Here is a 16,928-nt window from a genome sequence, read left to right on the forward strand (position 1 = left end):
TTTGACACCAAAATATACATTGATGAAATAGGAGTTCCTCGTGGAGTTCCTAATGAATTCAAAGCCAGAAACCAGATTGCAGCAGGATTTGAATCAGTATTTTTCTGGTGGGCCTCACTCAACAAAAATGTTGATTGCATCAACTACATCTATTACAATCAACAGAGGTTTGTGAACTATACTCGAGATGCTATAAAAGGCATTGCAGAACAGTTGGGCGCCACATCACTTATGGCCTGGCAAAACAGAATGGCACTGGATATGTTGTTGGCAGAGAAAGGTGGAGTCTGCAAAATGTTTGGAGACTTCTGTTGCATGTACATACCCAACAACACCAAGGCCCTTGATGGATTGACTGCCTTATCCGAAGAACTGGCAAAAAATTCTGAAATCACTGACTCCTTTACCACATGGATAGAAAACTGGTTGGGAAAATGGAGTGGACTCATATCTTCAACATTAGTATCAATTGCTGTAGCTGCAGCCATTTTGGTTACTTGTGGATGTTGCTGCATTCCCTGCCTCAGAGGACTGGTTCAAAGATGGATTGATACATCAATGAAAAAGACCATGTATCAACAGATCGAAGATGTTCCTGAACATCTCAATGATAAATGTCAAGTGATAAATAAGATTCACACTAGATTAATGCTTGGGAAGATCCAGGAGTCTCCATGAACCTGTTGAACTGAAACCAAAGGGTTTAACAGAAGATAAATGACTCCAGGACATAGTGTGTCATGATTATATGCAGGAACATCACATTTTTGATTGCAAACCAATGTTAGAAGGAAAGTTAGCCTTTGGAAAAGGTGGAGTATTTTCCTTGGAAAGTCAGTTACTGAGAATAATGTGCTGAATAGATTATTCCATCCCTTTGTGGTGGTATTGATTGGTCAGTTGCTCACTGTGATACTAATGATTTGGCTAGTATGCTGGGTTAAAAGAAAATTTCACCAAGATCCAGAAGAGGCTATAATGTTTTACTCTAAATGACCATATGGCATTAACTTGGGAGCAATCTGTCCCTGAGCAGTTGGAGATGGAGCTGGTCTCTAGGGGTGGTGCATATCATACTTGCGTGATTGAAGGCATGTGAGTGTGGTTGCAAGCCTAACTAGAGCAAAGCCAGACTCTGCCCAAAGCCACCAGAAGCCTAATGGAACTGATGCCCGATGACCACAGAAACTTGATGAAAGAGTGAATACCTAGCAACTATATGCAAGATATGAGCAGGAGCAAACAAAGTAAAAGTGATAAATTCTTTGTTTATAGGAGTCACAATTCCTATTTAGTGACAGATTCCAAGGTTCAAATATCCACCATTAATGGGCTCACTTCTCCAAAAACACCCATGTAAGCTATTCGTTTGTTTGAATTCCACTCCATGTAAATGTTCAGATTGTATTTTTTTACTTCTAACATACAAGAATATCATATAGAATGAAAAGGGAGGAAATGTAATGGAAATCAAGATCATTCTTTCTCTCTATATATATTGATTACGCTTACTTTGTTATAGAGTTTACATGCTGTAGAATAATAGAATTGTATCAGACCTTTCTGCAGAATATAATCACTGAGAAGAAAGGTCAAATATATGTCATGCTTATAATTAACTAGTTTGTTAGCAAAGAAGTAGGCCGGAATCATCTCAGGAGTTTAGAATGTTTTAATTAACTAAGAGAATGAAGGAGGTGTATATGCCTTATCTAAAAAGTAGCTGGAAGGGCAAGGAAAGGAATCATGTATTTTCTTTCTTCTCTTATTTGTTAACCAGAACTATAGCACCTGGTGATTGTGAGATAACAGTATTCCTGGCTATTTAAGGTTATATTGAATCAGTATAGAGAGACTACCGACTGTGTTTTCCTTATGTTCAGTGGTCTCCCTGCATGTAGGATTGATTTACAAATAAAGATCTTTATATGATTGAACCCAGAGTTCTGCGAGTTTCTTCGGTAAGAGGAAAATTTCCATAACACCTTCCTATTTAATAAGTTTCTATCCTAATATGTTTTATGGTTAGTTTTGTCAATAATAGATATATGATACTGTTTTTGTATTCTTGCCATGTTAGCTCGCAGGTTCTGCCTGTTTAATATTTCTGCAATCTACATCGAATTCTAAGGGCTACTGCTGAATATAAGCATTTACGTAATGTAATGAAGGGGCTTGGACAGAGGGTTTATTTGAAGGGGGTGGTGAGTCCATTTAGGGGAGGGGTTTGCTAGAGGGGGAGAGGAGAAGGAAAGTCTGGTTTTTATATTAATACAGATCTGGCCCCTTTAAGATGGCTCCCCAGAAGCATCAGGCTGTACATTAGTGTCCCAATGCTCCCAAGCAGCAGAATAATGCAGCTTGTGAGGTTAATTACAAGTTGCATTATTCATATATCACAGGGGTTATTAATTTGCATTGTTGAATTACTGCAGATTAGTGATTCCTGCGGTAAATTAAGCTTTACTCTCATCTCCCTCACCTTGTCAATATTTTGATCAAAGAAATTTTCTGACATTTGCAAATTATGATGGTACACAAGTGACCACATTCCATATCAGTCCTTCAATTTTGAAAGGGAAACTCTTTGGGGGAGTTCCTCTTTCAAACTTTTCTTTCGAGCCCTTGCCACACAGAATAAAAATTGACCCCTAATAAAATAATTTTGCTTACCATAATGAGTGCTGTCTTCTTCTGCTGGAGAACAAGAGTATAACTGTAGACTTCAAGAGTCACCGACCTGGTCACAGATACTCTTCCATTTCCCCATTTTTCATTTCTCACATTGATGGAGAAAGTCACCAAGGTACTGTTATCGCCCAAGCAAGCTTTTGCAAGGATATATGTGCAGTTACCTTGGAAGTCAAAGGTGACACCGTCAAATGAGTGGTAATGAGGGTCTCCGGCAATTGAGCATATTGCAGAATCAACTGGATGGCACTTAGGGACACCATCTTTCACCATGCACTCCTCATTGGCCTGGCAGGAGAAGGCTTTACATTCAACCATTCCTCCAGTTGTGCAGGTGCATTCTTGGCTGCATTCTGGATAGAAAACTTCTCCAGAGTTATAGTAAGTGCTATTATAAACACATCCACACTGACCAAGGGAAATGCACTGATTCCCACTGAGGACAAATTCTGCATCACACACACATCCTTCCTTGCAGGTGCTGCTGCAACTAACTGACAAAGTAAAGCTGTAGCATGTCCTGGCACAGTCTGTGGCACACACCTCATAATGACTGTTTTCTGGGCAACTTGGACCTGAAATTACAAAAAGGAATAACAGTATATCCTTTCTGGAGGTCTTGCCATGAAACAATCCCAGAATTCTAATGATGCAGATTTTAGCTGGATGGATGTAAATATTTTAAATTAGTCAAACCTCCAGCTTTTCACTTCATTAGTACCAGGTGAGCACTGGCTCAGAGCACCTGGTGATAAAGGGCACGAAAATCTTGGTCCAGCAATTTTCCCTCTACTGCCTCCCCCTCCACACACAATCCAGTATCTCTTCTTCTCTCTCAAAACCTTCACCCCCCCCCCCCCCCCAGTCAACTTTCACACTCTAGACAGTGCTGGCAGACCGAAGGCCCGATGCATAAAGCTTACCGTGCTTGCAAAATTTGCTTTAGACTGGTTGTAGCCAGTCTAAAACAAACATTATTTAACGTCTAATGCAGAAAAGGGGTTCTGCGTCCCTTTTACTATTCCTCAGAGCAGCTACCGATAACCTTATACAAATCTAGTACAACAAGCTCATCATTATTAAAATGAGCATTTTGGCCAATGCACAGACATTTCCATGCACTGAATGCTTACCTTTAATGTGCAAAACTTAATGACAGGTCTGGAGCTGTTGTTAAGTTTTGCACAGTATCCCTGGTGGTCCAGTGGACCCCCTTCCGACCCCTTCCTAACCTGGTAGTCCAGAAGACCCCAACCCCTCTAACCGTTAAAACTCTGACCCCCTTCAAAACTTTTAAAACCTCCCTGGTGGTCCAGCGGGCCCCCTCTCAATCCCCCTCAGAACAAAAAAAAAACCCTGGTGGTCCAGTGGACCCTTTATTGAGCCCCCCCTGTGCAAATCAAAATCAGTGGAGGTCTAGTGGCCCCCTCCCTCCCCTCCCCTCACCATAACTTGCAAGTATTGGACGCAGGAGGGCAGGGACAACACCTACTCCCTCCTGTCTCTAGCCAACCCTTCTCAAAATGGTGGTGCCCAGCCCCTGCCCGGTGCCTCCTGGGATACACTGAGAGGGGCTAAGCACCATATAAGGGAAAATACTCCTTATATGGTACTCAGCCCCTCCCAGTGGTAAAGCAGTGCGACAAATTTCTTAAATAAGCTGTAAACTGTAAATACATCAAAGACAAATGGCCTAAACCAAGCATACTCACTGCAGAACTGGGCCGATCTCCAGGAATAGATATTGATACCAATGTCTTGGCAAGCCACAACATAGCTGGCAATCATTTGGCATATGATATCCTGGCGCCCTTTGTAAGCACAGAAATCAAAAACACAGTCTTGGAAATAGTCTTCTGGATTGACTTTATCATGGCATTCTCGGAAAGGGCTATCTTTGGCTATGATGAGTCCACATTCTCTGCCACTCTTTCTCTGCTGTTGTTCAATGTCCATAAGACCTATGCAGTTGTCCTCAGTACCTGAACTACAGCCCTGGATATCTTTAACCTTCCAGCTTTTACCAAAGATATTAGAGTGTGTTGTTGCACTGCCATCCTTCATGATAAACTCATCTCTCTGGTTTCCATTGAAGTTTCCACAAAGCCCACAGACTGCTCCAGCATAGGTACCTGGCACTGTGACTGTCACACGGGACTCACCATTGTAGGTCACTCTTAGTCCAAAGTTGGTTTCTAGAACTGCATACCAACCAGATTTGTAAATGGAGAGTTCCCCAGTGGGCATTGCATATGGCATGTTGATCAACACTCCATTCAGCTGGAAATAACAGAAAAATAACATTAAGAAAGACCTTTCTGACTTCCATAACAATCAGGCAACATGCTGAGTGAGTGATAAATAGATTTTAAATTGTCTCATCCCTGCAGTTTTCTCCATGAACAACTTTTTGAGCTAGACCAGTCATAGCTTTTCTACGTGCCTGGTATTCTTCTGCTTAAAGGGTAAATGCCATGTATCTTGTAGGTAGAAATATTTCTGTAAATGAACCTTGTTATCAATCACCATAAGAGTTTGGTTTACATCTCAACTCTTTCCTTCTTCTTTAGTCTTTAGCATTATACTAAGAATTGATTCCAACAGCATCACAATAGTGGGAACTCAACCTCTGATATTACTGCAGACTTTATCTATGCTATATATTTGGAGCAGCAGTGAGTTGTGTCTACTGGAATATTAAAATTTAAGCTACCAGTGTGAAAGCCCTACATGAGGGACTACATTTTCAAAACGTTTAGTGATGATTTAGGGCCCAGTATTCAAAGGATTTATGCTACTAACTTTAAGAGTCATGCTCCTAAATTGGCCTCTTTGAAAATTTATTATGGCTCAGCACCTAAATTTATAACCAGTGTTTCACTAAACTCCTAAATTTAGGAGCATAAAAAGTGAGTTGCATTAGGAGCAGATTTAGGGCAGGGAACATTAGTAACTTAGCACTGATTTTCAGCACTAGGGAGGTGGGGGGGTCAATTCTATAACAAGGTGCCTCCATTTAGGAATCCCGGTAATGGGGAGACCCTATTCTGTATGGATACTTGGGTGCCCAAATGGCCTTAATGAAAACTAATGTATATTTGGGCACCTAATATTGCTGTACATTAACGCATACAAATTATATCTTTTCACTACCTAGGAGTAATCCTTGATTCCCAGTTATCTTTTTGGATCTCACATTTCTTCCTCCTCCTTGAGGCTGTTAGATCACAGCTAGGTTGTAGAAACTACTTTGGTAGAAGATAAATGAACCCTGGAATCTGAATATAAAGAAGTTGTTCAGCAACTTGGGGAGCTTGCACTACAGAAGGAAAGTCTGGAGGGGGGGAACGCAAAGGCTGAGGCTAGTAACATAGACCTCCAGTGCTCTGCCCCCATTTGCAATGGAGGCAGGGCACATGTTGTTTATATATATAGGTTGGACATTGTTTATATCAGATTGCATTGCCTGTAACAGTTTTCAGTGCTTGTGCCCTTAAGTAAGGCAAGAAGTGCCTTTGGACTACAAATTTTAGTCTTTGTGAGGTGCTCTGTGATAGGCTCTTCATGAGCACATATTCTTGTTCCCTATGTCATATGGGCCTTTTCCTGTTAGCTGCTCCTTGTCCCTGTGTATACTGAGCTAGTAGCCCACCCCTTCTCTCTCTCCAGTGAGGTTGAGAGAGTGTCTGCAGCATGCTTTTCTAAGAACTGTAAGCTGACTTGCTGTACCTTGTTGTATGCTTCACCTTCAAGCTACTGTAAAATAACCAAGTTTTTAGCAGTTTAAAAGTACATAAGTACATAAGTAATGCCATACTGGGAAAAGACCAAGGGTCCATCGAGCCCAGCATCCTGTCCACGACAGCGGCCAATCCAGGCCAAGGGCACCTGGCAAGCTTCCCAAATATACAAACATTCTATACATATTATTCCTGGAATTTTGGATTTTTCCAAGTCCGTTTAGTAGCGGTTTATGGACTTGTCCTTTAGGAAACCGTCCAACCCCTTTTTAAACTCTGCTAAGCTAACCGCCTTCACCACATTCTCCGGCAACGAATTCCAGAGTTTAATTACACGTTGGGTGAAGAAAACGTTTCTCCGATTTGTTTTAAATTTACTACACTGTAGTTTCATCGCATGCCCCCTAGTCCTAGTATTTTTGGAAAGCGTGAACAGACGCTTCACATCCACCTGTTCCACTCCACTCATTATTTTATATACCTCTATCATGACTCCCCTCAGCCATCTCTTCTCCAAGCTGAATAGCCCTAGCCTCCTTAGTCTTTCTTCATAGGGAAGTATTCAGAGCATCTATTCTCTCAGATTGGTGCTGAGACCTCCCAGCTCCCCTTGTATACAGGGTGAGTTGGTAGAGAATAGACTCCCAGTTCTGCAAGGCACAGACTCTTGTCCAGCACGTCCTCTTGTTTGAATTTGCATTAAAGGAGATTTTGGTTCAAGAGTTCTGAGTCTTTACAGTGATATTCTACACTCTGGTTAACTGCATGCTAATCTCCTTATATTATGAAAACAGGATCTTGTAAATTTAAAATATCAATACTGAATTAGTTGCAGTCATCTTTAGAATCTGGGATTTTTCCTTCATATATAGGAGAAATCATTGTTACCCCCATTATTAAGAACATTAAGGAGTCTAGTCTACTGCCTCCATTCCTTTATTGTGTAAGCTTATGGAAGGAGTAGTGGCTTCTTAGCTTACTGATTATTTGGATCAATACAATATATTACATCCTTCTCAATTGGGGTTTGTCATGGTCGTCGTCGTCGTCGATGTCTACGCCTTGCTCGTCAGTGCCCTGTTCCTCCTTCTAAACCTTCTAAAATTACCTGCAGTTCCAGTCAGTGACTTGTGGGGTCACTGTAGAGTGGTGGAGGCCAAGCTGGTGATGTCATCAGCACTGAGCACTTCTTAAGCTGGCTTCTGAGAGTGTTCAGTGTTCTGGCAATTATCCTTGATTGGGCCCAGGCCTGCCTGGGCTCTGCTAGTTCCAACTTCTGTTTCTTTGCAAGGCCATGGCCTGAAGCTTTGCCTACAGCTTTTCCATTATGCTATGTTCCAGTGGAATTCTGCTTTCAAACCAGGTAGTCCTGAGAGGTAAAGCTTTGCTACAGCTTTCTCCTTATGCTGTGTTCCAGTGGAAGTCTGCCTTCAAGCCTGGTAGTCCTGAGAGGTAAAGCTTTGCTACAGCTTTCACTTAATGCTGTGTTCCTGTGAAGCCCGTTTTCAAGCGAGGTAGTCCTAAGAAGTAAAAGCTCTGCCTACAGCTTTCACCTTTGCTTGGGTCCAGTGAAGCCTGCTGCCAAGCCTGTGAGTCCAGAGCCTCCCGTGCCTCAGCTGAGAATCCAGTCACCCACCGTGAGTCCTTGGCTGCTGTATGCAGCAAGTGGCTTTGTGCTGTGTTTGGGACTGTGTGGGCTGGATGACGGAGAGTGCTGCAGGTGCAGCAGCTGAGGCCATGTCTTGAGGTATCTCTGGACGAGGGAGCAGTGCTTGGAGTGCGGAGGGGTCCGCGTGGGCTGTTCCTGGCCCTTGGGTGCTGTGCTGTGTCTTCTGCCTTGGGAGCATCGGCTCAGGTTTGGCTTCTTCACCTTGCTTGCCTTGGGAGTGGCGGCTCAGGCTTTTTTACTTTATCTTGCTTGCCTTGGCAGCATCCGGCTCGGGAGCCTCAGTGACTGTTTGCTTGTCTTAGGTGACATCCCTAGTCTTCTGTGAGCGGAGTGACCGCTCTGGCCTCTACCTGTGGTGAAGGTCCTCAAGAGACTCTTTCTTTTTCCTTTGTTTTGCTTCTGCTCCACTCTGGTTTTAAGGGAGCTTGCTTGCCGCAGTTGTTCAGCGGCTCATCTGAGTGTACTGACAGAATGAACCATTTCCTTAACCACTAGTGGTGTTACCTCTGTCAGCCAAGTATTGCCTGTTTGTCTTTAACCTGCTAGGGTGGGCCCTTTGCCTAGTGTATTGTGTTCTACTGTATGCCATATGTTTGCATTGCTCTGCTAGTATTGAGATGTGCAGCTAGGCTGCTTATGTTTGATTTCCCTATACACCTAGGCTGTTCTACTTTACCTCATTTTATGTATTATGTATGCCTTGCTTCACTTAGGTTAGATTTACCCCTGGAAAAAGAGACCCCTGTGGTAGGGGGCCCAAATGGTTTCAGGGAACCCCTGTGTCAGAAGAGGGTAAGCGAAGGGGTGGTACGAGAAAGTCCCTCATATAAAAAGATGACCCTTAGAGGGAGCAGGCAGTTACCCCAAGCCAAATGTAAGAAAAAGAATATCCCAAAGGGGACTACAGAGAGGAAAGGGTGTGATGAACTCCCCAAATCAGAGGAAAAAACTGAAAGTAATAGGGGTATCAAAACATCAAGAAGACTGAAGGAACGAGTAGGGCATACCCTAAGAAACAGGGCCCAGGTGTATAAGGGCAAGAATTCCCATAAGTTGAAACAGAGGGAAGAAATCAAGAGAAGGGGAACAGTTGGGGGAAATGTTTTTATTAACTGTGAAGAAGCCTGGAGGGAACAAACTCAAAACAGAACTGTAAACAATAAAAAGTGGAAAAGAGAGTAATAGGATGCAGGAGCGGGAATGTTGACTCCAAAACCCTGATGGAGATAAGCTTGAGGAGCCTGGGGATAAGCTTGGGGAGCCTGGGGCTGGACTAAATGAGAGGAAACCTGGAGGAGACAGATAGACTTACGCCACCTTTGTTATGGATACTGTAGGGTTAATGGGGCAGGGAAAGCCAAGTCTGTGTTCGAAGGTTTGAAGTCCTAATAAAAACCTGATGACTAATAATGGCTCTTGAGACTTGTGTTTTATGGAAGGACGAACAGTTCTGGCCAGTGTCAGAAGCCTCCTGCCTGTGATACCATGTGTAATCTTTGTAGTCAAAACAAATGCTGGAGAGGCTCTATAGATCTATATAGAATCGATGCCAAAAGAAACAGATCCCAGACAAAAGTTCAAAACACAGTTGAGTTTTTAATTAAATAACTGTGTTTGGATTTTCGTCTGGGATCTGTTTTGTATTCTTTATAATCATCCAGAAATCCCAGCTAGCTGTGGTGTCTTCAGAATAGATTTACTTTACTTTACAAAATTTGATTTCTTGCTTCACCAAATAGTCCAAAATAAGTTACAATATGATAATTAATATACATTTCACATATTAACCTAACCTCCCAACTTTCCAATCAAGCCATACAACCATTACTTCTTAGCAAAGCATTAATTAAAAACACTCTGAAAAAACTATGTTTTAAAAAATTTCTTAAATTTAGAAAACATACACTTTTTCTTGTATCAAAATGGACAGAATTCCATAAAGTTGGGCCTACAACTCTAAAATGTGTAATCTGTAACTTCACTTTACCTGGTTTTTCCAAAATTTCCAGTTTGAGAAGCTGTTCAAAATTCATTTTCATTCTGGACGATATTCAGCCTGTGGGAGGCAGGCCAGCTAAGTGCACCATCATCACTGAGCCCGAATATTCAATGCCAAACCATTTCCAGTGACTGGCATTGAATATCTGTTTTTTTTTTTGGTGGGGGGGGGGGGGGGGGGGTTGTGGCAGGCTTAAACTTAACAGGTCAAGTTAATTATTCAGCACTGGCCGGTTAAGTTTATAGCGGCCAAAGATAGCACTACTATTTATGCATTCCGATTTGGCCGCTAAACCTAATCAGTGAAGCACTGAATATTTGCAGCTAGCTAGTTATACCATGCGATATACCTGGTTAGCCACTATGGAAGAGATTCTATATATGGCAGCTAAAAAATTGGGGATGAAATCAGTGCCGACTAAGCATATTCTATAATCAGCGCCTAGATTTAGGCACCGATTATAGAATACACTTAGTTGATATTTCAGTGCCTAAATCTATGCACATCCATGTGCACCAGCGAAAATGTGGTGTAATTCCCAGCACGTAGATTTAGGTGCACTGGGCCATATTAGGTGTATACATTTTGGTATGCCCATGATACGCCCATTTCCCTGCCTATAACCACACCCCTTTTTACCTGCACATGTTAGAAGTTTGGTACACATCGTTATAGAATAAGCCTAGCAAATTGTTCACCTAAATTCTAAATCGGTGCCAATTAGTGCTCATCATTGCTTGTTAAGTGCTGTTATCTGTGCTCAATAGCTTGTTAAATTATGTGTATTGTTACAGATTCTGCACTGATTTTAGCGCTAATCTCTAGGTATGCTATATAGAATCTGGGGATATGTGCTAAGCAATAATATTCAGCTGAGATGAATAGGGAGCAAGATGGCGGCTGAATGAGCAGCACAGGAAGTCGCTCCGATTGTTGCAGTCACTTAATACCTTGAAAAGCTATCTACTTACTTAAACTATGCCTAAAAGGGGAGGCAAACAGCGAATTGGACCCGCGATTCCTGTATTGCTGAGATCTGCAACGCTTGACCGCTTCCTTCTATCGGGAATGACTAAGGGGTCATCCTCGCTGCCAAGAGGAGCGGAGGGAGGTCCCTCGCTCCCCCGGCTTGAGGCGGAAACAACGCTCAGTCCCAAAGTGAGGATTCCTCCTCCGATGCCGGCGATGGCGCCAACTACGGCCCAGAATACTCCGGGTGAGAGAAGCCGACAAACCCCGCATCGATGGAAGCGGGTGCGAGCAGAGGAGAAGAGGTTACTGGGGAAGACCATGGAGATACAGGAGGAAACTCGGATTTTCCCTCTTTTCCTGACTTGGGAACCCCAAGTAAGTCGTTTTTGCCCTGTAAGCCTCAAACTATTACACTAGAAAATATATGGGAGGCACTTGTGGGACTGGAAGCCTCATTTGTGCAGAAGTTTACTCAATTTACCCAGAAATGTAATTTAGATATTGGAAGCATATCTGAATTAGAGACAAAAGTAACTTCTCTGGGTAAAAGTATGGAAAATAACTTAGCTGTTGTTCAAAGCTGTCAACAGATTCAGATGAATTTGATCAAAGAAAATATTTTTCTACAACACAGGATTGAAATCTTAGAAAACCACCAACGATCAAATACTCTGAGGCTGATAAACTTTCCTAGGCAGCTTGCTATTTCACCACTGATAACCTTTAAACAGTATTTAACTGAGATTTTAAAGATTCCAGAAAAATCTCACCCTCCGATATCCAAGATTTACTACGGTATATAGAACCTTATCGGAAAAAAGAACTGTTACAGGAGGATAAGATGGTTCCTCCAGCAGAGACATTAGACTTGAATTTGGACTTGACTCAAATAATAGAAGGAGAGAATGTGGGTTTAACAACTGCTACTCTTAAAGTATTTTTCATACTTCAGCCAGATAGAGACTGGATACTTAAGCAATATTTCCTTAATAAAAGTCAGGATTTCTTAGGCTGTCAAATTAGAATGTATCCAGATGTCTCTAGGGTGACCCAGAGAAAAAGACAGGAATTCCTTAAATTAAGGCCGAAGGTATTACAACTAGGAGCATAGGAGCCGACTCTGTGGGTGCTAGGGGTGCTTGAGCACCCCCAATATTGAGAAAATTCCTTGTATGTGTCCAGGGAAGAGTTATTTCCACAGGGCTTAGCACCCCGAATAATTTTGAAAAGTTGGCTCCTATGACTAGGAGCACTTTTTTGGCTGAATTTCCCATGCAAGTGTGTAATAAAACTGAATTCAGTAAAGTATGTATTTTTTGAGGCAAAGCAACTAAATACTTTTATAAAGGCTAAACTGAGAGATTCCTCGTCCCCATTTCCAATAACTGTAACAACTTCAACCCCATGATTGATTTAAGAATCCCGATTGCTCTCACCAGCCACTTTATTCTTAATTAGAAATTGCTTTTCTGATTTATTAATTTTTTCCTTAGGTTAGTAGGGGCTCCCTTTCTATTGTGGACTAAAGATGATAATTTAGTTTATTGTATTTGCCTGTATTGTTTTTCTTGCATAACTGGAAAAGGAACTATTATAATCATCTTTTCTAATTCAAGATGTATACTTGATGTAAAAATTAAAATCTTATAAATAAAAAAAAATAAAAAAAAAATATTCAGCTGAGATAACCGGCTATCTCATGCTAAATATTAGCACTTAGCCAGCTAAGTTCTATTCTACCAGCCAGGAGTAAAGTACATTTTAAAAGCTATGCTAACAAATGCACATCCTTAGCATTCAGGTGTCTAACTATATATCTGTATTAGACATTGTGACAAGGCAAGCCCCAGAGACTCCCCAGTGAAGCAGTTGAGCCAGGGCCGTGCCAAGGGTCTGTGGCGCCCCCCTGCAAGGGATCGGGTGGGCCCCCCCCCCCCCCCCGCAGGCAGGGGATTGGGTGCCGCCCCCCGCAGACAAGCGGTTGGAGCGCGCCCCCCCCCATGAAGATGATCGCTGTCCTCTCTCCCCTGCCCTCCCGCTCCCATGTCCCAACTGCCCGCCCTCTTCTCCCCCCAACAAAATCTCTTTTAAATTTACCTCCGTCCGGCTGGCAGGGCAGCAAAGGCGCAGCGTCAGTGAAGGAGGCGGCACTCCCGACGTCTCTACTAGTCTTCCCTTCCCTCAATGTCCCGCCTTCTTCTGATGTCATTTCCTTGACGTCAGAAGAAGGCGGGACATTGAGCGAAGGGAAGACTAGTAGAGACGTCGGGAGCGCCTCCTCCTTCACTGACGCTGCGCCGTTCGCTGCCCTGCCAGCCGGACGGAGGTAAATTTAAAAGAGATTTTCTTGGGGGGAATAGAGGGCGGGCAGTTGGGACATGGGAGCGGGAGGGCGAGGCAAGCATGGCGCGGCGGGGTGCCCCCCAGAGGATGGCGCCCCCCTGCCACGCTTACCTCGCTTACCGCGTTGGCATGGCCCTGAGTTGAGCCCAGAACTATGGGTCCCAGAAGTCCTTGCAAGAATGAGTGAGGGGAGTAGTCCTAAAAAGATGGAATGGATTCCCAGTCCCAGCAGGGGGAGCAATGACTCGAGGCAGGGTGAGCCTGTTACTCCCTTCCCCATTAGAGGGCGAGGGAAGGATGAAGCTCAGTTTCCCTGGCTTCACCATCAGTATATAATTCCCCCAGCTGTGAGGAGGAGAGAGCAGATTTCCTGGAGGCTCTCGGTCACCAGGGAGGAGGAGAGACGAAGGGAGAGAGAAATTCCATGGAGTATGTGGAGGAAGGAAGTAGCTTGCCACTAGAGCTGCCCCAGGGAGAGGAGCCAGCTACCATGGAGTGGGAGAATTCAAAGGTTGCCCTGCCCAGTACATGAAGGCAGTGGAGGAGGCTACACCGGGCGTGGTGCGGAGAGGTGGGAGAAACTGCCAACCCTGCTCCTTACAGGGTTCCCTCTGTGTTGTGTAAAAAGCAGGTGATTTGTGGTATTGATTTGATGTTCAAAGACTGTCAATGAAGAGTTTTTCTGAACTATTGTGCCCTATTGGAAGTATGCCATCTGAAGGAGGGATTTGGGGACCTGGACTGTACTGTTTTCTTTTGAAGATTATCTTATGAGGATTGTACCTTTTGTTTTGAGGAATATATTATGAATTTTTGGTGTGAAATAGCCTTGCTAATAAAATACTTTGGCCCTGAGTCCCAGTATCAGTAGTATTCTGTCCTGGAACCCTGGGAGTCCTGCAGGCTTGCCGGCTCCACCCAAGAGGAGGAAGCGGACCCCCATTACAACATCCAATGATTAAAAATCTTCCCAGGTTTATTCTGTATACAGACTTATGCATCTGAAGTCCAATTACATACAGATCTTTGGACATTATCTCTAAAAATTCAATTAAAAATTTTTTTTCTTGCAATGCCGGCAAAAGTATCACTGAACTACTCTGAGACATGATTCAGAAGGAGAATATATTTCTTAACCTCAATGCAAAGTTCATTTACAGAGTTTATATTTGGTAGATGATGTGAGATTTTGATTATCATTCTTGAATGAATTAAGAGAACAAGGAGCTTGTCAGCTTGCTGATTAGGTATAATTGCTCTGGAAAAGTGGTGACTTAGGGGATATATATATCTGTTTACTAGTGCATTAAGGGCTTGATATTATAATAGGACACCTATGTGAGGTCCAAATAGGCATATTTTTTTTTAAACACCTTTTTACCATATGAAAATGTTCCCAAAGCCAACCTTAATAGTGTGCAAATGCTGACACACAGATGCATATATTTACAGTTGCTCTGAAGCAAGAGTAAATGTGTATCTATACTCCATGGTGGCAATTCTATAAAGTTGCACCAAAATATAGGTTCCACAAAGGGGTGTGTGTAGCATCAATTTTATAATAGGGGGTGGCTAACTCATATAATTTTTTTTATTTATACATTATTGTATCCTACTAAAACAGGTTCAATTTTACAGTTAGGTGATGTTATGGTTTGAGATGGCTTACAGTTTTACAGTTCGATGTGGCTTACAATTTTGCAGATAACAATTTTGCAATGAGGTGATGTTACAGTTAGAAGGTGTTTTAGATCATTTGTGGTTTGTGTTGTTAGTCATAGAATTTTTTGAAAAGGTATGTTTTCAGTTCTTTTCTGAACTGTAGATAATTAGTGATGCTTCTTATGGCCTTGGGTATTGAGTTCCACCATTTGCAGCCTAGGTAGCTAAATCCAGCCATATAAATGGTTTTGTAGATTGTTTCTGCAGTTTGGTAGGTGGAGAAGTAGGTAGCCTCTGGTTTCTAGTCTTGCATTTCTTGGGGATAATTCATTTAGGTCTGCTAGTGGAAAGCCACCTTGGTGCACTGATATCAAGGTACAACTGCTTACACCATGTTGATTACAGGCATATTTTGCCAGGATTAAATGTGCCTTGCAGTGTGTGCAATTCATAGTATTCTATAAGTTGTTCAAGTCTCTAGGTGGAACGCCCATGACATGCCCATGCTCTCTCCACAGTACGGCCAACTTGCAGTTGCATACTAAGGATTCAATTCTACAAATGGTACCATATTTGGGCACCAAAAGATGTGCACTAAGTGATATTCTATAAACAGTGCTCCAAGTTGGGTGCCATTTCTAATATAATAATTTGCTCCTGCAACGTTCCAATGTGTCTCACTGCGTTCGTAACCATCTCCTAACGTCACTCTCCCGCAGTAGAAACCTGCTTGCCTGATGTCTACCTCCCACCACTGCCTTTGTTTGCCTGCGCTGCCCAGTGATTCTCCTCTCTCCTCTGCCCCCCCCTCCAGCCACCCAGCGATTCTCCTCTCTCCCCTGATTACCTCCGTCGACGCGGCCGCGTCATTGAAAGCCCTGCCTGTCTCTAGCCTTCCCTTCGAGTTCATTCCCTCAGAGTCCCGCCCTCGCGGAAAGAGGAAATGAAATCAGAAGGCGGGACTCTGAGGGAACGAACTTGAAAGGAAGGTTAGAGATGGGCAGGGCTTTCAATAACGCAGCCGCTTCGACGGAGGTAATCAAGGGAGAGAGGAGAATCGCTGGGTGGCTGGAGGGGGGGCAGGGGAGAGAGGAGAATCGCTGGGTGGCTGGAGCAGGGACAGGGGACAGAGGAGAATCGCTGGGTGGCTGGAGGGAGGCATGGGAGAGAGGAGAATCACTGGGTATGGGTGGATGGAGGGGAGGGCAGGGGAGAGGAGAGGAGAGGAGGGTTGCTGGACATGGGTGGATGGAGAAAACAATTTCCTATGAAATTGGCTTTTGAATGACTACTACTACTACTACTATTTAGCATTTCTATAACGCTACAAGGCGTACGCAGCGCTGCACAAACATAGAAGAAAGACAGTCCCTGCTCAAAGAGCTTACAATCTAATAGACAAAAATAAATAAAGTAAGCAAATCAAATCAATTAATGTGAACGGGAAGGAAGAGAGGAGGGTAGGTGGAGGCGAGTGGTTACAAGTGGTTACGAGTCAAAAGCAATGTTAAAGAGGTGGGCTTTCAGTCTAGATTTAAAGGTGGCCAAGGATGGGGCAAGACGTAGGGGCTCAGGAAGTTTATTCCAGGTGTAGGGTGCAGCGAGACAGAAGGCGCGAAGTCTGGAGTTGGCAGTAGTGGAGAAGGGAACAGATAAGAAGGATTTGTCCATGGAGCAGAGTGCACGGGAAGGGGTGTAGGGAAGGATGAGTGTGGAGAGATACTGGGGAGCAGCAGAGTGAGTACGTTTATAGGTTAGTAGAAGAAGTTTGAACAGGATGCGAAAACGGATAGGGAGCCAGTGAAGGGTCTTGAGGAGAGGGGTAGTATGAGTAAAGTGACCCTGGCGGAAG

The 16,928-nt window shown here is 43.3% G+C and overlaps 1 protein-coding gene across 1 annotated transcript in view; it reads right to left on the reverse strand.

The window, feature by feature from the left end:
* LOC115476807 (IgGFc-binding protein-like) overlaps positions 1–16,928 on the reverse strand; it is a 388,452-nt gene that overhangs the window by 334,693 nt on the left and 36,831 nt on the right. Inside the window, exons 6-7 of the mRNA XM_030213382.1 lie at positions 4,404–4,971; positions 2,674–3,266 (exon numbers count right to left, since the gene is read on the reverse strand). Coding sequence (XP_030069242.1) covers positions 2,674–3,266; positions 4,404–4,971 — 1,161 coding nt within the window. The remainder of the gene's footprint in view (positions 1–2,673; positions 3,267–4,403; positions 4,972–16,928) is intronic.

Source organism: Microcaecilia unicolor, chromosome 8, assembly GCF_901765095.1.
Source record: "Microcaecilia unicolor chromosome 8, aMicUni1.1, whole genome shotgun sequence".
Lineage (NCBI taxonomy): Eukaryota > Metazoa > Chordata > Amphibia > Gymnophiona > Siphonopidae > Microcaecilia > Microcaecilia unicolor.